Below are 20,544 nucleotides of genomic sequence, written 5' to 3'. Positions count from 1 at the left end.
CTTGGCTTGTCGCAAAACCCAGGCACTGGTTCGCTGGCCCTTCGCCCCACTCAATTTCCCTTGTCAGGGCTGCAGGTCAGCTTCTAGGCCGTTGCTCGCTTTTCCCTTGGGTTAGTGTCAGACAGTCAAAAGTATAAAAGTCAAGAGGAATCGTGGTCATTGGACCCGTTTTCTCTCCTTCTCCTTCGTTTCGATGTCCGGTCGACCTGGACTCACGGAGAAGCGTTTGTCGGCCCATCGCTTTCAACCGCTTCCTGATTACTCCAATGATACCATAATGGCCAGCCCACACGACGTTACGATTGATATTCCCCTGACCAATGTCCCCAGTCGCACTCCGACGGGGGCGCGGAGGGGGAGTGCGCACACGGCCACTTCTCCGGCGGCCTATCACCCTCCCATTGAAGATGTTCACACCAACACCAGCGAGAAGGCTGGTTTGGTCGCCGGCACTGGTCCTGGCCGTCGCAAGAAAACCGTTGACGTCTCGACGGGCCGTTCGCTCGAGGACCCGGAGGATGGCACCCTCACGCGGATGGGGAGAATTTACCAGGCCATCCTCAACTTCTCTATCGTTACGAGGTACATTATTTATGTCACCCCGATCGCGCTATTGATCGCTATCCCAATTATTGTGGGAGCCACGGCTGCGCAGGATGCGAGAATTGGCGGCGTGACGCTGCCTTGGTTCTTTGCCTGGATTGAGGTTGTCTGGTTGAGTTTGTGGATTTGCAAAATTATCGCTCATTTTCTGCCATACCTGTTTCAGTTCCTCTGTGGGATTGTCAGCCCGGGAACTCGCAAGTATGCTCTCATCCTGCGCGCACTCGAACTGCCCATCGCGACGGTCTTCTGGACCATTGTCTCGTTGGTGACTTTCCTGCCAGTCATGACATATAACCCCGAGAAGAAGCGGACAGGCGATAATTCCACCAAGCCCTGGGAGAAATCCGTCAAGAATATCCTGTTCGCTTTGTTTGTCTGTAGCTTGATTCTGCTGGCGGAGAAATTCCTGGTCCAGCTCATCTCCATCAGCTACCACCGAAAGCAATTCGACTTGAAGATCAAGGAGTCGAAGCGGAACATTGATCTGATCGGTCAGCTTTACGACGCCTCCCGCAACATGTTCCCCATGTACTGCAAGGAGTTTCGCGAGGAGGATATGATCATTTCCGATTCGCTCTTGACTGCAGCCACAGCGAAGGGACCCATCCACTCGCGCTCCAGCTCCTCGATGCCCCTCAAACTGATTCGCAATGTCGGTCATAACGTTGGTCGATTCGGCGACCGAGTTACTGCCGCCTTTGGTGGTGTCGCCCACGAAATCACCGGCAAGGAAGTGTTTAACCCCAGTTCCGTGCGCGGTATTGTAACACAGGCCCTAGAGCGTCGGAAGGCCGCCGAAGCTTTGGCACGCAGAATCTGGATGTCCTTTGTCATTGAGGGCAGGGATGCTCTATACCCCGACGACATCGCCGAGGTCTTGGGAATCGGCAAGGAGATGATCGCTGAGGAATGTTTCCATATGCTCGATCGCGACGGCAACGGTGATATCAGCCTGGACGAGATGGTTCTGGTTGTCGGGGAAATCGGACGCAACCGAAAGGCCCTCAACAACAGCATGTACGATGTCGACCAGGCCATTCACGTGTTGGACAACTTGCTGCTGACTGTGGCCGGTATCATCTCGGTGCTGGTCTTCATTTCGTTTGTGACAAGCGGCTTCGGCACCGTCATCGCGGCCGGCGCCACATCCCTTCTGTCTCTCAGTTTCGTATTCGCGACGACCGCCCAGGAAGTCCTGGGCTCGTGCATCTTCCTGTTCGTCAAGCATCCCTTTGACATTGGTGACCGGGTCGAGATTAGCGAAAAGGACTACATAGTCGAGCGCATTTCGCTGCTGTATACCGTCTTCAAGTCGGTGACGGATCAGCGCGTGACCCAGGTGCCCAACGTTGTCCTCAACACTCTCTGGGTTGACAACTTCACCCGTTCCAACGCCATGCACGAAACACTCAAGATTCCTGTCAGCTTCGACACTACATTCGCCGACATCCAACTTCTCCGCGATGAGATGGAAAGATTCGTCCGTGACAAGGAGAACTACCGGGACTTCCAGCCGGATGTCGACCTTGACGTGGTAGGTGTGGGCGACATGGACAAGCTGGAGCTGACCGTCAGCATCCGCCACAAATCCAACTGGGCTAACGAGTCGATCCGTGCCATGCGTCGCTCCAAATTCATGTGCGCCTTGGTTAGCGCCGTGCGCAAGATTCCCATCCGCGCTCCTGGTGCTGCCGCGGAGGACGCCGCAGGCGACAGCGAGAACAAGGACGACAAGCCCGACAAGCCCGACGCCGACAAGGCAGAGCAGAACAATATCGCGCGGACCGCCTCCGGCCAGCGACGTGCAGCAGCGGCCGGGATGACCGTGGATGCAGCCGCCCAGGAACAGGCTCGATCAACCGGCGTCAGCGCCAGCCAGTCATCCGGCACGCTACAACGCCGCGGCGGCTCTTCATCCACCGACTCGGGCTACTTGGAACGCTCCAACAGTCGCACCCCGAACGAAGTAGACAACTACCAGACCCCTGCCGCCTCGCCCAACCAGAACCGCCAACTCAGCGTCAACTACGGCAATCTCGGCCGTGAACCATCCACCGGCCGCCGCAAGGCAGGCACCAGCACCACCGACCAGCAACCCGCCCAGCCGTCCCCCACCGCAGGCGGAGTCCCCATCATCGCAGAGCCCGTGCCCCTCTTCCTCGCCAGCAGCCTCCGGCAGGCGCTACATCACAGGGGATGCCGTCTGAGTATCCCTCGTATCCCAGCATGTCCAACTACGGAGGTAGTTTCTACGGATCTCATAGCCAGGAGACAGCGTACGATCCGGAGCAGCCGCTCGAGCTCCCGTCGGCGATAGAGCACTCCGACTCTGACTCTTACCGAAGGTTCCCAGGTGGTTCGCCGGGGGTACAACAGCGCTACCCTGACGACCATTCCAGGAATTGGAATCAGTCTCGTCCGCCGTACGGAGGACAATAGTTAAGGTTACTGGAAACAAAACGGATGGCGTTGGTGGTAATTTTGATTCATTTTTTTGTATTGGTATGGAATGGAATGGAATATGGGTGATGATCTGATGCATATAGTGGGCTGTGAAATCTATGCCCAACTAGCCAATCAACAAGTAATTTGAATGTAACGAGAATTCTATTCGCATGATTTAATGTACATCTGACGGTCACCGCCGTCATCAATCTCAGGACACGTCCTGTCTACTACTTAGTCCCGGTCTCCTTCCACGGATACGACACCTGATCATCCTTGCGCACCCAGATCTTCGTCCGCTTCTTGTTAACAACATGCTCGACAAACACCTCCCGCGTATACTGCGCCTTGAACTTGCGAATCCACCGCGGATCCCACAGCTCGCTCGCAATCCCCAGATCCTTGCAGCAGCGCACCAGCGCATTAGACCGACACCCTTCTGTTGCTGTCGGGATCCCATCCGGCGTGAAGTAATCCTGCTCGCCCCGCGCGACAGAAACTAACCTGTACACACCCATTAGCGCCCCCCTATTCATATCTCCCCTTACTTCTAACCTGCCAAAAGCGAAGCAAAAAAAATACATACCGTCCATTACAAACCAAAGCATACTCCCTCGTAACCGTCCGCGGGGTAACAATACTCTCGCTCCGCGGCACAAGCCCCCACCCGCCTGGCCCAAACGCCCGGTTCAGAATCCGCCGGTACTTGATCTCGGGGAGGTACAGGATGCCATCGGGTTTGATCTCGACTTCTTCGGGGTCGACTTCCGCGAGGAGGATATCGGCTGCTTCCTTGGGGAACGGCGCGGCGGAGAGCCCGTGGAAGGAGCGCGTCCAGTCGATTTTTTCTTCGGGGGGTGAGTCGGGCGAGAGAGGGGCGTCGGCGAGGCCGGTTTTGGAGATGTTGGTTGTGGTTTGGTGGCTGGGTGTTGGGGCGAGGATGCGGGCGGTGCGGTCGTCTGTTGTGGATGTGGGTGTAGTAGATAAGGGGGTGGATGGTTTTGCTGGTAAGGTTGGTGTAGACGCGATTGGAGGTTTGGGGCTGTTCGGGTTGCTGGGTTGTTGCTGTTGTTGGTGGTGATGGACTTCTGAGCCGGGGTGGTGGTGATTGATCTGGTGAGGGCGAGGATGTGCTGCGTGGTGGATCGGGAGGTGAATCTAGATGGAATTCTTGTAAGGCTTGTAGACTCTATTAGCCGCAGAGAGCGGCGCATATGCGATGAAGCCATAGTGATGGTGTGGTGAGGATGGTTCGTTGGTTGATCATCTCATGCGGAGAGGAGCTTGACGTCGCGTCTGTATAATGTCACGTGATTTACTTGGTCAACACCTGTAGGTGTTGAATTCGAGGATATCAGCTTGAAAGTGGTGATGTTCAATATGATTACAGTAGTGGCATGATGGCATCTATAGTACAGGCTAAATATCAGGTTGACTCGTTCTGAGCCTAAGCGTCCTTTGTTTGAGTCCGCTGGTCATTGCCCTTGCGCTTCCAGCACTCGCGAAATGCTTCCATCTGCCAGACATACTCATCAGCTTCAATTCGCAGGTCCATTATGTACGAATAGATGAAATCAGAGCTAGATGGGGGATGATGGAGTGCTTGTATTCAGCTGCAGCAGTCTCATCGTGACTCACCTCGTCCTTGCATAGTCTCCAGTCCTTCTTCGTAAAATAGCAGTCGTTCATTTTATCCTGCTCGACTGTTGATCCCCAATTAGCAGCTGTCTATCAACCTATATTCTTGATTGTAAACTCACCTGCGCAACCGGTGCTGAAGATCCGCTTGTCCCTGACCACCGATTAGATGACTCCGCATTAGTCCAGATCTTCAATCTCCGAGAATCAAGTCCAAACAAAAAATCATATCTACCATTCATCAGGTTCATCGTCGTCCACTTCCGGGACCACCGCGGGCTTATCCTCCTTCTTCGACATTTTGTTCAATTGCTCTAACGTGAGCTGTATAAGTCTGTGAGTTGTGTCTGAGAAAGAATTGATCTTGCTCCGTTCGGAGACCGACTCGCCGCATTCGCGACGGCGACAGCGACAATGACCGCAAGCACGCCCAACCTCACTGGCAAGAAGCTCAACGTTCTAGTTTACTCCGGTTCGCTCACCCAATCCGCATGGAGATCAAATAGTCTAATCAGTTCTCCTCCCTCTCCAGGCAATGGCAGCACCGTCGAATCCGTCCGACACTGCCTCTACACCCTCCGCCGCCTCCTCGCCCCGCACTATGCCGTGATCCCCGTGACCGCCGACATGCTCATCAAGGAGCCGTGGACACTAACCTGCGCCTTGCTGGTGATACCCGGAGGAGCGGATCTGGGGTACTGTCGATCCCTCAATGGCGCGGGCAACCGTCGGATCGAGCAGTTTGTCAAGCGCGGCGGCGCATACCTCGGTTTCTGCGCGGGGGTTACTACGGCTCCCAGCGATGCGAGTTCGAGGTCGGCGATAAGACGATGGAGGTGGTCGGGGATCGGGAGCTGGCCTTTTTCCCTGGGATATGCCGCGGCGGTGCGTTTCCGGGATTTGTGTACCACAGCGAGGTGGGCGCGCGCGCGGCCGACCTCAAGGTCTCCAAGGATGTACTCCAAGCCGGTGTGGTGCCGGAGGGGTTCAAGTGCTATTACAACGGCGGTGGTGTCTTTGTCGATGCGCCCTTGTATGCGGATAAGGGCGTGGAGGTTTTGGCCAGCTACACGGAGGAATTGAATGTTGATCCTGGCACCGGTGCGGCTGCTGTCGTCTACCGTAAGGTGGGCGAGGGAGCGGCCATTCTGACCGGACCGCATCCAGAGTACGGTTATTCACGACGTTCAGAGGGCAAGTGACTGACATACTTGAACAGGTTCGCAGCGGTAAACCTGGACAAGAAAGCTGGGGGCGAGGAATATGCCAAGGTGGTGGATGCGCTGGCGGCGGACGATAAAGCTCGCACAGACTTTTTGAAGGCATGTTTGTCCAAGTTGGGTCTGCAGGTCACTCAGAATACCACGACTGTGCCGTCACTTTCGTCGTTGCACCTGTCGTCTCAAAATCCGGCTGATACTTCTCGCATCCGATCGTCGTTGCAAGAGATGATTACCACCGAGGGCGACGAAGAATTCATCAAAGATGAAAACGATACGTTTCGTCTGGACAAATCTGGGACTTGGAGTATGAGTTCATTGGAAGAGTCTCTCCCCCAGTCTGAACAGGGTGCTAGCGAGGGCATTGTTGATTACAACGCAATCATCAAACCTTTGGTGATCCACGACGAGCTTCCACCCTCAAAAGCGACTCCTTACTTCAATCATCATGCATTCTACGCCAATCTCGAGCAGTACCAGTCACAGATGCGGGAAGGTACTGGCTGTTTCGGTTCGACCATCATGTATGGTGAGGTGGTTACTAGTACAAATACGATTCTGGAAAAGTAAGTCTAAGCCGGACATTTTATCTTCAGAGCTGACGGGTACAGGAATCCCAAATTACTCCGTAAACTGCCGCACGGATTCACAGCGACAGCAACCACCCAGGTCGCAGGCCGAGGCCGAGGCTCCAATGTCTGGGTTTCTCCGGCAGGAGCCCTGATCTTTTCGACGGTGTTAAGGCACCCGGTCGACAAGATCCAGTCTGCCCCGGTGGTTTTTATTCAATACCTGGCGGCAATGGCGGTCGTCCGGGGCATCAAGAGCTACGACGTGGGCTTTGAGAACATGCCAGTCAAGCTCAAGTGGCCCAATGACGTTTGTAAGTTCGACTCTCTCATTGAAAATAGGGCTATCTAACGAGTCACAGATGCCTTGGACCCCGAAAACCCGGATAAGAAGCACTATACCAAAATCTGCGGGATCCTCATCAACTCGCTCTTCTCCTCGAACGAATACATCGCCGTCGTGGGAATCGGCATCAACGCCACGAACGCCTCTCCAACCACCTCGCTAAATGCACTAGCCGCTCGCTTTGTCTCCAATAAATCCGCTCCAATCACACTCGAGAAACTCCTGGCCCGGTGCCTCACCACGTTCGAGGAGCTGTACACCCGCTTCCTGCGGACAGGCTTTGACCGGGAGTTTGAGACCATGTACTACGACGACTGGCTGCACATGCACCAGGTTGTCACATTAGAGGAAGAAGGCGGAGCGCGAGCCCGGATCAAGGGTATTACTCGGGATTATGGGTTGCTGCTGGCGGAGGAGTTGGGCTGGGACGATCGGCCTACGGGACGAGTGTGGCAGTTGCAGAGTGACAGCAACAGTTTTGATTTCTTCCGAGGATTGGTCAAGAGGAAGGTATAGTCAGTCGCCGGTTTTGATACAGTATATATACCTCAATAAATTAGGTGATGATCAAGCCAAGAGCAGATCAAGATAAGCCGTGCCAAGGAGGCTTGTTTGTCTTAGACTCTGGGCATTATGGCGACTGTAGCCCGACTGGCAGCACCCGAGGGGCACTCAAGCAGATAGCGGCCTCTTAGTGCAATCACAAGACACTGTGAACTATGAGGGATTAATGCACTGACAACAGACTACAACACACCCAGCTAAAGAAGCTCGAATCTACAATACATCCAACGAATCACCGCCAATTCAGCCCCTGGCGCCATGTCACCTAGAGACGGACCATCAACAAAGCAGAACCGGAACATGTGCCGACTCACCAGGCAGCATGATTCCTACAGAGTAGTCTAATCAGACTCCATCAGAGCTAGAAGACCATCTAACCCTGGGTTAGCGACTCTTCAGGAAATAAAATAAAACGCACCGTCCCGTCCCGCTCATCTCAAGCCCAGTGTCACCTCGCTCACCTCCTCCCTCGTCAGTACTGACCCAAAGTCATATCGCTTAGCATATACACAAACACAACCAGCACACTCTCACTCAACATATTCAACATGTTCAACCACAACCCCTTCAGCTCCGAAAAGGAACAGCGCCAGCAACCCACCTGGGACCCCAACACCCTTGCCATGACACAGCCATCTACCCCTGCGGCACCAACCCAGCTCGTCTCCCAGCAGCTGGTATACCTCATCCATACTCCCCTATCAATTAACACAGTATGAGCTTACGCTTGCCCTGTCGTCTAGCCCGCACAAGAACAAATGAACATGAGACTACGTGGTGGTGGTGAGAAGGAGGATATTTGCTGTGGAGTGTAGGTTTTTTCCTTTCCTTTTCTGTACTGTACTGTGATGAGGTGGTGGAGCTGATGAGTGAAGGTGTGCGGGTCTGGCCTGTTTCGAGTGTTGCGAGTGTTGCTGTTAGTGGATTACCAGGGATATACCGTGTTGATAATGGTTGGATGGTGGATTACATAAACATAATGATGATTGATGCAGCGTTCTCTTGAATGAAGGCTGGCTATGGCTTCTGGGTTTGATATGCTTAGTTGTCATGCAGAACTGGTATCATTGATATTGGCTATGTATATACATAAGCAAATACACTGCGAATCCCACCACAGAAATCGACAAAACCCTAAGAAGCTGGTTATGCCGCCTCACGCAGCCGGACAGTAACATTATCCGCCGGCGCACTGGTCAGATTCAAAGAGTGCCGGATCTCCAGATGCGGCTGCACGTCCTCAATCGCATCGAAGCGCTGCAGTAACCGGACCAGAACGTATCCCGCTTCGGTGAGGGCAAACTGCTGCCCGATACAGATGCGCGGCCCGCCGTTGAACGGGACATAATCCCAGCCCACCTTGCGATCGATCCACCGGCTCGGCTTGAACTCCTCGGCGTCAGGCCCCCAGATATCCTTGCGCCGGTGCAGGATGTGCACGTTGTAGACGACGGGCTGGCCCTTGCGCACGTAGATGGGCTGAGTGCCGTCGCTGCCTCCGCCGCGGGGGAGGGTGGTATCCCTCGTTGCCGAGCGGCGGTTGCCGGGGACCACGGGGAACAGACGCAGGGTCTCGTTCAGACAGTACTGCAGGTATTGGCAGGACTTGAGGGCGGCAAAGGTGATGTTGCGGGATTGGTTGTAAGTCCCGAATTCGTCGACGATGATCTGTCGGAGCTTCTGGAACTCGGCCGGGTGGCGTGCAAGCATCAGCACTGTCCAGCTGAGCAGGGATGCAGTGGTATCACGCCCCGCAAGGAGGATGTTCAGCAGCTGCGAGCGCAGTTCGATCGGGTCTTGAGTCACAGAAACCAGAGCGTGCAGGAAGACGTATTGGGACGATTTGTCCGGGTCCACGAGCTTGCCTTCGCGGGCGGCTTTGAGCGCTTTGTACACAACGCGGTCCACGTATGCGTGCACCTCGTTCTCCGCGTGGCGACACTCCTTGTTGTTGACGATCCAGTACAGTTTCTCGAAGCGAGCCCGTTGTGCCGCGTACCATTGCGACTTGTCAAAATAGTAGGGGAATTTGTCCTCGGGGGTCTGACCACCGTTCAAGGCCGAGAGTTGGCTCTCAACACTCTCGCCAAACAGAAATTCGGTCGCGGAGTCGATGGTGAGACGGAAGAAGATGGACTGGATGTCCACTGCGTCGGTCCACTTCCCGTTGACGACAGGCATCGCCTGCATCGCCTTTTGCACATGCCGTTCTTCCAGGTCAAGATCACTGATCTGATCACGCGTGAACTGAGGACGGAGCAGACCTCTGGCGTGAGACCACTCCTCGCCATCGGAACTGAACTACACCCCAAGTTGTTAGCATGCCTCACAAATTCTGCATATTCATGAGGCAAAACCTACAATGCCAGCCCCCAGAAGGGGGCGTAGAGCTTGCCTTCGCGGAGCGCCCAGCTCAAAGTCCTTGAATTGCGTGGCCAGAATGGCTTGGATGTTCTTCGGATCTGTTGTGAAATAATTTTCACGTCCCATTTGCCTGAACCGGAAGGTCGTAACATATCGGCCCTCGCGGTTGCTCATGAGCGCGACTCGGCGCTCAACCATCGATAGAAGCTTTTTCGCCTTATCTGCTGCCAAAGCCTCTTTGAGAACACTGATACCTAGAGGATCACTAGGATAAAGAGGGATTGAACCACAGCCTAGTCGGCGGGCATTTTGCGCGTGCTGCCATCTCGAAACCAGCGTCCACAGCAGACGGAGGGCAACAGCCACAGCCGCGATCGTCAGAAGCGGCAAACCCATCGTAATAGGAAGTTAAATCGATGAAAGACTGGAGACTCTGGTAGTTCAAATCCCATATTTTCTCTGGGATGGAACCTCGCTGTTTATGAAGTATGCCAGCGGAAACGTGACTTTAGCCGAGGCCCTATAATGGACGCAAGGTGGGGAAAGGGGGCACAAGAACAATGAGGACGACGAACAATGCAACCATCTTCTTCATAGTGACTCTTGTGCTATGTATGCTTGGCAAGATCTTGGATGAGGTCACTGCGCATGGGATTCAAGTCATTGGTGGTTCATCTGGCTCTTGTCTGGCTGTTCTAGTACCACCTGTAGCACCCAGGCTGTACCATCGGGCATATGCGAAGTGACGAGTCATGATCACTCTATCAAATAATTATACCTACCGAGGGAGTGTTCCACTACCTTCATAGGTTTGATTATTGGGTCTGGCATGTGTGGCGATGCCGAATCGAAACATTTGGAACATGACTCGCCAGCTTAATCTCCATGAAGAGCCTAGTTGTGTCGATCACCGTAAATGCCGGTCCTAGCCATCGGTGTATCCGAAACACTGCTGTGTGCGACTACTGTAGAATCTAGATAGATATCAGGCAATACAATTACCTCTATTCGGTTATGGATCCAACGTCCGTCCAGTCATAAAGGATCGTGCGGGTTTCAGGGACGGCTCTTGATGACCAACGACAAGTCCTAAGCTGTTGTGTTACAAGTTGTGCATTCGAGGCGAACAGGACCTGGGGCCAGGAGCTCATGCAAGAAGCAGCACTTCACCATAGGCGTTAGGCAACGGTGATGTCTGATTCGGCCAGCCCGTCATCGCGGCTTTGGCCGAATCAGACATCAGTCTCAGTGAACCAGTTATTTCTGGGTACTTGAAAGGAGTGCCAGTTGACCAGTTCGTTTTGGTCAGCAACTATATTTGAACTGCAATTGACAAATCAAAAAGTCATATTCTCTGCGCTTGAAAATAGGTTAGCATTTGACCGTCGTATTTGCAGCTATCTGCTCGTACAAATTCGACCAGGAATCGAGGTTTACCCTGAGCTATGGAAATCTGGAATGCCCACTGCGGGACCAGAAATGGTCAAAAGGTGGGACGTGGCGGATCAGAACGCCCATTATTGAGTTTAAAACCAACGGCATCTCGCGTGGTCAGTTAATTGCTGGTTTTCAGCTCAAATCTTCCATATTAACAAGGTTCTTCAAGACATCACAGCATGATACGTAATGCCAAAGAACGATTCGACTGTGGATCAACTAAGAACCTCAAAACGTCTCGAGCCTTAAGCGAATTTAGGCTAGCTTGGGACTAAGCCTAAATTGGATAGCTATATATACAAAGCGGTGGTGAACGCAGAAGGCGGTAGATATATTTCCGGCAGTATTGCTCTGTTGGGTCTGATGACCTCAAGCTGCCAGCCCAACTCTTATTACTCTTTTGCCCATGCTTTTGAGATTGCGATCAATCTGAAAACCAAGTGGCTAAACTTCGACTCTTTGTTTCTCTTGGTCAGGTATTGCTTATTGCTTAGCAGTGGATTACCCCTCACCAGCGTTGGTCCCTCCTGCTTCTTGTTCGTGTGCCCAACAACGACACTTGGCGGCGTTGGCGCTTCATAGCTCCCCGTCATACCACCCATCTGCTGGCTCCAATTGTCTCTCTGGAGCCTGGACTGCGCGCGAGCTTTAGTCTTTCTATATATTCCTTTCTCCCAGATATTTAGTTGTTGTTTCTTATAACTGTTTGATACATCCTAACAACATGTGCATCGCATTAATCTCCACAGCTCACCCCTCCTATCCTCTGATCGTTATCGATAACAGGGATGTATGCGAATATCGGCCTCTGAGCACCTTGTTTCCCTATATAAACTAACAGTAATCAGGAATTCCTCCGTCGTCCAACATCCCCCGCCGACTGGTGGCCGGAACCTAGCACCAACGTGCTTGGAGGCAGAGATCTGGCTCGAGCCACACATGGGACATGGATGGGGTTACAAAAGAAGGGAAAATAGCCGTCCTGACCAACTATCGGGAGACTACAGCGGATGAGCCTAGTGGGGTACACAGTCGAGGCCTGATTGTCAACAACTGGCTTACAGCGGACCCTGAGCAAAGGCAATCCACCAGGGATTTCGTACAGGGAATGGTAGCATCGTCCGAGATCAAAAATGTCGGCGGATTCAGCCTGGTTTGTGGTTATGTCAATGAGCCGCTAGCCATCGTATCGAACCGGTCAGCAAATATGGACGAGATCGCTTGGGTTGCCACAGAAAAGGGTCAGACATTGGGACTCAGCAACACGACGTTCGGTGATCGCTCCTGGCCAAAGATCCTCGACGGGGAAAAGCTCATGAAAGAGGCCATCGATGCTCATGTGCAAGCGGGTGAAGACGAAGATCAACTCATCAACCGACTATTTCAAGTCCTGAGCAGGGATACTCTCCCCAGGCTCTCGGGAGACGCCACTCTGGAAACCTACCTCCTCCTGCTGCGACAAAGTATCTTCGTCCCAGTGATTGGAGCACGGTCAGAGAAGCCTAGGGCAGCCGACGAGGTTGCTGCAGCTCGCGATACGGACAGAGTTCCAGTCGAAAGTCAACCGCCGCATGATTCGCTGGACAAGTCATTCTTGCAGGGCGCATACGGAACTCAAAAACAGACCGTGGTGCTCGTAAGTGCGAATGGAAGAGTGAGATATTTCGAGCGTACACTCTATGATAACGATGTAAATGCAATTCCCATCGGCAAAGGCGATAGGTCGTTTGAGTTCCACGTCAGGCGATAATGGAATAGCATGTTCATAGTGTCAAACTTCTTTCCCCAAAAACATCCTACCTCTTCAATGGATCGTACCAGTTGTATCAAATGCTGGCAGAAGGGGCACTTTCACCTGCCTGACTGTCATAGGTAGCTCGCCAGAGTTGTGTTCAATCAGAGACGGTTACCAGGCCATTTACTCCTTGTGCTTTCCCATCTCACGGTATAAGCTACTCTTGTACTGTCTTCAGACAGCCACAAACTGATCAGTAATAATAAGGTAACCCCCTATTTTCCTGCTCGAGACTCCAGTGCATGCTCATTTCCAGAGAGCTCATTAAACGTGCAATCTAAAAGCCGTTAGTTCCCTGATGGCTGACTTCCGGTGGGTCTTGTTAACGTCTCTGTGTCTCACTTCGGCCTTTGGAGGATTCGACTTCCAATTATTTCTATCCATCCGTAATTACGTCCAGTCTTTCCAATCATCTGCTTCTGGCTTGCTAAAGCACATGGCTTGACGTCGGAACCTCAGATATGTTGTTTTAGACAAGCCCTGGTACAAGCTTTCGGTTGCACGATCCGAAACAACCGTTGCTCATGGTGCCTGAACCATCAACAGCCCAGATCCTACCAATGACCCCGAAATAATTTCTCCGCCAACAAGCACATCCCTTGGAGCGCTACGCTGTTTCATATAAAGCAGAGCTCCTCTCATCCTTCGGATTACCCACAACGAACGTACGTAATCAGGCAATCGCATTGGATATATGGCTGATGCCGATGCTGCTATCCGAGTCTGGAACAGTTCCTCGCCGTCTCCTTAATCAAAGTCACTCGGGATCCAATATACGGATCAGGCACCAGTGTAGTTATTCACCGACTAAGCCTTCTGGCCATCGCTGAGCCTGCTTTGTCCCACTTCATGTTGGACGCCGAAGAACTGGGTTGACTGGAATACCGGAGATGAAGAATTAATATTGCGTCTCAAACAATGATCGGTTCCATTCAACTCCTCCTTGACGGCGCCACTACGTTTGCTCAAGTGTCGTTCTAGATTATGCTCATGATACATCATCGAATTCATGGCTCAGGCCCGGAGATTCATGTCGACTTTTCTCTTTTTTCCACTTTCAGAAGTCTCAAAAGATGAGCTGCCAGGGAACCGGCTAGTTGGCTAGCGCCACAGCTAATGGAGAACTCGAAGCTTGGACGGATGCTTGATCCCTCGCAATATGAATTACTATATGATATCGAAGTGACCCACGCTGTGGAGCCATCCCAGAGGCAGAAAAGCTTGCCTCGATATTAAAGCTGTGGAGCTTTGGAAATGAACGAGGATCACTAAACCGCATATTCCGAGATGACGAGCTGTGTATAAGATGAGCACGATGGACCAGTTCTTTGAGGGCCTCTCTCTTCCCTCTGTAACTCAAGACTGGTCTCTTGTCACTCATTAGGCTTTAATTTTCGTCTTTCGTCTTTCTTTTTTTCCCCTTTACTTTACTGCTCTCCGACAAACTCGACATACATTCTTTAAACCATCACAATGAGAATCAGCAAATTGATCATGGCCGCCAGCGCTGCTGGTCTGGTTAGCGCTCTGCCCGTACGCGAGATGGCCAAAAAGCGCTCTTCTGGATTTACCTGTATGTTGAGGCGATACTCCTGCCATGGTATGGTATCTGGATTAGACTAACACTATACGCCTGCAGGGGTCGGTGTCAATGAATCTGGTGCGGAATTTGGTAGCAGCATCCCCGGAACGCTGGGTACCGACTACACATGGCCCGATACCTCCAAGATTCAGACTCTGCGCGATGCGGGTATGAACATCTTCCGTGTCCCATTTTTGATGGAGCGTCTGGTGCCGAGCTCCATGACCGGCACACCGGATGCCACTTACCTGAGCGACCTGAAGAAGGTAGGGCCGAGCCATTTGCTTGACGTGATGAGATGCTAATATTCGGCGATAGACCGTCGAATTCATTACCGACAGTGGTGCTTATGCCGTTCTTGATCCTCATAACTATGGAAGATAGTAAGTCATGGTTGGCCTTATCAGCGGAGTGGTAACTAACTAAATTCCGCCGTACAGCTCTGGAAGTATCATTTCCTCTACTTCTGACTTCCAGACATTCTGGAAGACCGTCGCTAGCGAATTTGCCTCCAATGACAAGGTCATCTTCGATACCAGTGAGACTCCCGACCACCGGAGACCTTTCAGCTTTGATAGCTTGGAATTGTTAGGCTGATGTTTTCCAGACAACGAATACCACGATATGGACCAGACTCTGGTGCTCAATTTGAACCAGGCCGCCATCAATGGTATCCGTGCTGCCGGTGCCACGACGCAATACATCTTTGTTGAGGGTAACCACTACAGTGGTGCCTGGACCTGGGTTGACAACAATGACAACCTTAAGAGTCTGAAGGATCCTCAGGACAAGATCGTCTTTGAGATGCACCAGTACCTTGACTCGGACGGTTCTGGTACCTCCGAGTCCTGTGTCAGCTCCACTATCGGCCAGGAGCGTGTGAAGTCTGCCACTCAGTGGCTCAAGGACAACAGCCTCAAAGGATTCCTTGGAGAGTTCGCCGGTGGTGTCAACTCCCAGTGCGAGACCGCCGTTGAGGGTCTTCTCTCTTACATGTCCGAGAACAGCGATGTCTGGCTCGGTGCTGAGTGGTGGTCTGCCGGCCCCTGGTGGGGAACTTATATGTACAGTCTCGAGCCTACTAGCGGTCCTGCCTACTCGACCTACCTTCCCATTCTGAAGACGTACTTTGTGAGCGGCACCGACACTTCGTCCTCCTCTTCCTCGACCACCGGTTCTACTACCTCTGTGATCAAACCAACCACTTCTGCCCCTACTCAGGTTCAGGTCGTCGACACTTCTTCCCCTTCCTCTACTCCTACTCCAACTCCATCCTCTGTGCCTGCAGCTGAGGCTCCCGCTCCCGCGCCTATTGAGTCTGCTCAACCTTCCATTGCTGCTTCCACAACCCCGACGACCGCCGCTGCTTCAACTTCTGCTTCTGCCTCTGGCGTCGCCAAGCACTGGTACCAGTGTGGTGGAATCAACTGGACCGGCCCTACAACCTGCGAGAGCGGCTACACCTGTGTTAAGCAGAACCCTTACTACCACCAGTGTGTTTAATTTAACCGTGGGTCACTGCACTCGGAGGGTGACGGGCAGCTGGGATAAGGTGAGTGTCGTGGGTCGTTCTAGGATAGACGCGGTCGCACGACCGCATTTCGCTTCGATTGTAAATGAAGTTCAAAGATAGTATTTCAAAACCTGTCAGAGCTTTGTGTAACCAAATGTGCATTACTATCCACTGCATGGAAGAATAAGCCTTAAGTTGCGCATGACATGCTAGAGCTAGACAGCTAGACCAGGGCCAATTTTACAATGATCAAAAAATTTACTTCCTAATTCAGTAACTACATCAGATACGACCCGATCAAGTGACCTTTTTCTCGTACGAACAGAACCGCAAATCTCTCCGGACCTCGGCTCTACACCTTGCTCGGACGAAACAGACATCCAGGGTCCGGTCCGTGGAAAGACGCAGAGAAATCAGTGGAGACGGGACGAGGGGATCGAAATCGGCGACTGGAGCATGAAAGCCCCGACTGCCGTCGCCGATTAGTTATCCTTCAACACTGTGGCACATGTGTTATGCATAGGTACATAATGCATAAGCATAAGCACAAAGTATCGTATCCGTATGCCTTAGTTACTAAGGGTGATAAGGGAAGTGGGGTTTTCTCTACTTTGAATGTCCGGCAGAAAAATCAGCGGTGATTGGTTCTGATAAGTGTAATGTTTGTCGTGATGTTATTGAGGTGGTTGTTGATGGAGTGTTGATGTCAAGCATTTTGGCAGTATGATTACCCTATTCTTATGGAATCTGTAGGTCTGTAGTATGGAAGATACATAATCCTTGCTTTCGTGGTAGGTTTGGTTTCGTCAATCACCATTGATACCTTGATCTGTAGAGTGGTATCATCACCAAGTCCTGCTTGCGACATCGATGTTGACATCAACATCGACATCACAATGTCATTGTAGTGATGAAATATTTCGCCATCAAACGATCTCATTGTCTGGAATGATCGAAAGTAATCATTCGTGTGTTTAGAATGCTTATTTGCGATAGCTTCCCCAGATATGACGCCGATGGAAATTGATTAGAAATGGTTGACGTCACTATGGATGGCTGTTACTTAGTTCGGACCGTATTCAACGTGCACCCCCAGGAAACTCGAGGAATCGCCTCGGAGTTGGCGTTACGGAGTACCACGGCTGGCTATTTGACAATTTTGAATTAACGTGGTTGCTAATCATTGGTAATTCATGCTTGATAAGGACAGATACCTACTTAGGCAATACTTGACTCATTGCTTGCAAGTATGCGATTATGATCATGTCAGTCTTTGGGGTTAAGGTAGGTATCACATATCTCATTAAATTATAACGTCGTAGTTGTTAACAATTAGATACCCACTTAATGCAGTGCAGCTCCTCCACATGGTAGATGATTCAGCCATAGGGCAGTGCACCGGGGTAATTCGCCTGCCTGATAGATGATAACCATAAATCTGGAGAACGTGGTACATCGGGTGTATGAAGGTAGCCTATTCGAACTTGCGAGGCTTTACTGCATTGAAAGGGTTGGGTGTATTTCCGCTTCCAGCAACACCGCCATCAAACGGAGGGTCCGACATCTTGGCCGCCCAAGCGAGGAACATCGCAAATGCTGCAGCGTACCAGCCAAGAGGTACACATGTCTTTGTTGTTGCCATGGACGCTCTTCTGAAACTCGACTGGAAAGCGGGCTTTCCATAGGGTCCTCACTGAGCGAACTGTGACTGTGTGACTCGCATGCGAGCCATGATTGGTAATACTCCGCAAGTATTTGAAACCAGAAATATGGCAGCCTTATCCCGGAGCATGGCTTAGACATCCATCGCTTATGGCTTACGTGGGCACCTGCTATCAAACCAAGGAGATTAGATTAATCGTCCTAATGTCCGATTCATTATGGGGCAGTGTAGTCCCGACTTCCGATAGGATTAGGGACGGCTTGTCAGAATCACCTCAGCATTTGAGGCTGATTATGAGACCCTGATGGGTAATCAGATAAAACAACAAAGGATAAGAATAAGAATACGAGGATCCAATCTGTCGGTTATGTTGATTCCGTAAGCCGCACTGACACTTCCGCTGGGTCTGGTTCAAGACGGTCACTCCGACAAACTCAAAACATCTACGGAAAAAGCGGAGTGATACTGGCACGGGATGCATCCTCGCATTCGTTTAGGTTAACCACTCCTGTGAGCGTCTACCTAGTGGTATCGACTGAAGCCCAAAAATGCGGTCCGGATTGGACCGAGAGCGCAGTTCATTGCTAGCTACTCCGTACTATCCAGGTCTTTACAGTAAAACGGCTGATTATTACTTTTCTTTTTTGAGGTCCCCACAGAGTAGGATGTGACTTGTGTCGTCTTGAGACTCAACTTTGCCAGGCTATCCTGTGTAGTTTGACTTTAATAGTTAATTGCTCACTAATCGTGATAACCCCGCTTGTAAAGTTAAGGTAGGCGTGATTTCAAATCTAAAGTTCTCGACAAGCTCGATATCTCTGGAATCCTGGAACCTTCCAGCGTTCTTCCGTCATGTGTATATATAAGAAACATTGTTTGTTGATTTGCAATACAGTGTTCATAAGGGCCAGAGGAACGGGGCGGAAAGATTGGTCATCCGAGCCCCAACTGCAGGGCTGGATCGGCACCCTCTGGCCAGGAATTGCCTAAAGGAGTTAAGCTTGGCGGATTTAAGGATGTGAGTCATTGTAACTCATTGGCTGCCGGAAGGAGGCGGTGAGCTTGCCGTATTCGCGACTGCCTGCCTGACTAATTTTTCATGGTGATTCCTTGGATCGCCATTGATCGGTTGATCGCCAGGGCTGAATCAGAATGGCTGATTTTCTCCTCGCTTTTAATTTTTTTTATTTTTCATCCTTTTTCAGGTGGACCCAGTTGTCCCGTTGTGCCCGAGCCATGGATGTAAGGCTCGCTTTCGCTCCGGCGTCCGATCGCCGTTCGGACTTAGACGGGATCACGGCAACCAGAGGTAGAAAAACATCACTAAGAGAAATACAAAGAATATATGAATAATGGAGAGAGAGGAGTAAGAAAAAAAAAATTTCAGCCTAGTCAACAACAAAGTGGATATATCAGAAATTCATATCTAGCCCATCTTGCCCTGACGAAACCTGTCTCATCGGATTATCTTCTACTTTTCACACTACCTACAACTATCATCCAGCCATCACTCCGTACCTACGGCCTCACTTTCTGCCTAGTAGAGGATACAGCACCAGTGGCTGTTCCACACTCGGTCGAACAGACAACCTGTGGATCTCACATCGCAAATCGGACGAACACATCTGCGCCATACTTTGATCAGTGGACGAGTCGATCTGGGGGAAAAGAGAAGATAAGGGGACTATTGAATTGCCCCTACATTTCCTTGGCTTGGCTGAAGGTGCAATCTACCGCTTGCATATCGCTTGACTCACCGCTCTGTGCCACACTCTATTGTATTGGAGGTTGGCCCGACCGCCGGAACCTATAGTCCAGTGTTTGAGTCACCACAGTGGACGAGTCAATTTTCTGATCGATCTTTGGTTGAGCTCATAAGCACATCAACACCCCGAATCTGGAATCATGGTTGTCAACTCCTCCACAACTCGCTCTCCTTCTTCTTCCTCTTCTCCTTCCCTCTCAACCACCTTCTCCTCTACATACTCCAAGTCAATCGCCCAACGACGTCAACAGAAGAAAATGAGCATTACGCAAACATACTACCTTGCTCACACCGCCCGCAAGAAGCTTACCCGAGAAGCTTCACGGGCGGACCACGATCTCCGTCTCCTGGTTGGCCATGCCAACCTGCTTGATTCATTGATGCTGGATCTCGCCGATGCCGAACAAGAACAGGAACGGTGGTTCAACCAGACTGTCAACGGAGCTAGCAAATCCTCTCAAAGCTCACAGCCTCGACACATCCAATGGGCGGACACTGTGATTGAAGAACCCGAGGAAGACTGGGACCCTGAAGATGCCTCCGACCTTGACTCGGACAGTGACGACTCGGACTTTGATGCTGAAGAAGACTACGAGGAGGAACAAGCATTCGCCACGATCCAGAAGCCTGTCCGGCTACGGGCACCATCGCCCGTGGCTGTCATCACCGAGAAGGAAGTGGATGAGGATTATGATTCGGATTCAGACTCGGATTTTGAATACGACGACGTCGAAGATCTGGATGAGCTCACATTGACTCGCTCACCATCACGACAAACCCCTCCCGAGCTCTCCTCGGACTCTGACGAGGACTCCGAGGATGATGCTACGCCTCCCTCACCGCCGCAACCCACGCTGGCCAGTTTCTCAGAGAAGCAGCCTCAATCGGCGGAGCTTCCACTTTCCGACCCTGAATATGGGCCAGGGTATTACGTTACTGAGCGGGAGCAGAGCACATTCATCGAGGCGTATTGATTACGTCTTGTTTCGATTGGTTGTTTCTCCACCAGTGTATATTCTCGTGATACCCTCTTGTCT

At 51.6% G+C, this 20,544-nt stretch overlaps 11 protein-coding genes across 11 annotated transcripts; 7 read left to right on the top strand and 4 right to left on the bottom strand.

Moving 5' to 3' along the window:
- Positions 1-277: 277 nt before the first annotated feature.
- On the top strand, positions 278-2,923 carry P174DRAFT_416493 (serine/threonine protein kinase; the record flags this gene model as incomplete). The annotated part of the gene is made up of 1 exon (XM_024824508.1): positions 278-2,923. One exon carries the CDS (start codon positions 278-280, stop codon positions 2,921-2,923), a length of 2,646 nt encoding a protein of 881 aa, XP_024687371.1.
- Positions 2,924-3,218: 295 nt separating this feature from the next.
- On the bottom strand, positions 3,219-4,302 carry P174DRAFT_437197 (putative mitochondrial genome maintenance protein Mgm101). Its single transcript, XM_024826224.1, has 3 exons — positions 4,076-4,302; positions 3,638-4,055; positions 3,219-3,555 (listed from the first exon to the last, which is right to left on the bottom strand). The coding sequence occupies exons 1-3, from the start codon at positions 4,278-4,280 to the stop codon at positions 3,282-3,284; spliced, it is 897 nt and encodes a 298-aa protein (XP_024687370.1). The 5' UTR covers positions 4,281-4,302; the 3' UTR covers positions 3,219-3,281.
- Positions 4,303-4,445: 143 nt separating this feature from the next.
- On the bottom strand, positions 4,446-5,035 carry P174DRAFT_437196 (coiled-coil-helix-coiled-coil-helix domain-containing protein). Its single transcript, XM_024826223.1, has 4 exons — positions 4,925-5,035; positions 4,812-4,843; positions 4,690-4,754; positions 4,446-4,567 (listed from the first exon to the last, which is right to left on the bottom strand). Exons 1-4 carry the CDS (start codon positions 4,987-4,989, stop codon positions 4,499-4,501), a joined length of 231 nt encoding a protein of 76 aa, XP_024687369.1. The 5' UTR covers positions 4,990-5,035; the 3' UTR covers positions 4,446-4,498.
- P174DRAFT_508961 (biotin--[acetyl-CoA-carboxylase] ligase BPL1) lies at positions 4,822-7,569 on the top strand. The gene is made up of 6 exons (XM_024831507.1): positions 4,822-5,161; positions 5,222-5,433; positions 5,490-5,887; positions 5,909-6,475; positions 6,521-6,792; positions 6,841-7,569. The coding sequence occupies exons 1-6, from the start codon at positions 5,104-5,106 to the stop codon at positions 7,338-7,340; spliced, it is 2,007 nt and encodes a 668-aa protein (XP_024687368.1). The 5' UTR covers positions 4,822-5,103; the 3' UTR covers positions 7,341-7,569.
- A 207-nt stretch (positions 7,570-7,776) lies between these two features.
- P174DRAFT_437195 (uncharacterized protein) lies at positions 7,777-8,513 on the top strand. Its single transcript, XM_024826222.1, has one exon. It carries the CDS (start codon positions 7,937-7,939, stop codon positions 8,105-8,107), a length of 171 nt encoding a protein of 56 aa, XP_024687367.1. The 5' UTR covers positions 7,777-7,936; the 3' UTR covers positions 8,108-8,513.
- Positions 8,514-8,534: 21 nt separating this feature from the next.
- Positions 8,535-10,148, bottom strand: P174DRAFT_456429 (cytochrome P450; the record flags this gene model as incomplete). The annotated part of the gene is made up of 2 exons (XM_024829429.1): positions 8,535-9,689; positions 9,750-10,148. The coding sequence occupies 2 exons, from the start codon at positions 10,146-10,148 to the stop codon at positions 8,535-8,537; spliced, it is 1,554 nt and encodes a 517-aa protein (XP_024687366.1).
- Positions 10,149-11,840: 1,692 nt separating this feature from the next.
- P174DRAFT_437191 (NRDE family protein) lies at positions 11,841-13,282 on the top strand. Its single transcript, XM_024826221.1, has 3 exons — positions 11,841-11,979; positions 12,038-12,144; positions 12,210-13,282. The coding sequence occupies exons 1-3, from the start codon at positions 11,914-11,916 to the stop codon at positions 12,937-12,939; spliced, it is 903 nt and encodes a 300-aa protein (XP_024687365.1). The 5' UTR covers positions 11,841-11,913; the 3' UTR covers positions 12,940-13,282.
- A 944-nt stretch (positions 13,283-14,226) lies between these two features.
- Positions 14,227-15,025, top strand: P174DRAFT_28014 (glycoside hydrolase). Its single transcript, XM_024821552.1, has 3 exons — positions 14,227-14,557; positions 14,624-14,949; positions 15,007-15,025. Exons 1-2 carry the CDS (start codon positions 14,458-14,460, stop codon positions 14,869-14,871), a joined length of 348 nt encoding a protein of 115 aa, XP_024687364.1. The 5' UTR covers positions 14,227-14,457; the 3' UTR covers positions 14,872-14,949; positions 15,007-15,025.
- Positions 15,026-15,089: 64 nt separating this feature from the next.
- On the top strand, positions 15,090-16,142 carry egl3 (putative extracellular endoglucanase/cellulase). Its single transcript, XM_024826220.1, has one exon. It carries the CDS (start codon positions 15,191-15,193, stop codon positions 16,067-16,069), a length of 879 nt encoding a protein of 292 aa, XP_024687363.1. The 5' UTR covers positions 15,090-15,190; the 3' UTR covers positions 16,070-16,142.
- A 973-nt stretch (positions 16,143-17,115) lies between these two features.
- P174DRAFT_437186 (uncharacterized protein) lies at positions 17,116-18,055 on the bottom strand. The gene has a single exon (XM_024826219.1). It carries the CDS (start codon positions 17,719-17,721, stop codon positions 17,554-17,556), a length of 168 nt encoding a protein of 55 aa, XP_024687362.1. The 5' UTR covers positions 17,722-18,055; the 3' UTR covers positions 17,116-17,553.
- Positions 18,056-19,647: 1,592 nt separating this feature from the next.
- Positions 19,648-20,481, top strand: P174DRAFT_416487 (uncharacterized protein; the record flags this gene model as incomplete). Its single annotated transcript, XM_024824507.1, has 1 exon — positions 19,648-20,481. The coding sequence occupies one exon, from the start codon at positions 19,648-19,650 to the stop codon at positions 20,479-20,481; it is 834 nt and encodes a 277-aa protein (XP_024687361.1).
- Positions 20,482-20,544: the final 63 nt, after the last annotated feature.

The sequence above is a fragment of the Aspergillus novofumigatus genome (assembly GCF_002847465.1).
Source record: "Aspergillus novofumigatus IBT 16806 chromosome Unknown P174scaffold_1, whole genome shotgun sequence".
NCBI lineage: Eukaryota > Fungi > Ascomycota > Eurotiomycetes > Eurotiales > Aspergillaceae > Aspergillus > Aspergillus novofumigatus.
Note: the sequence above shows the minus strand (reverse complement) of the source record. Positions and strands in the feature narration are given on the sequence as shown.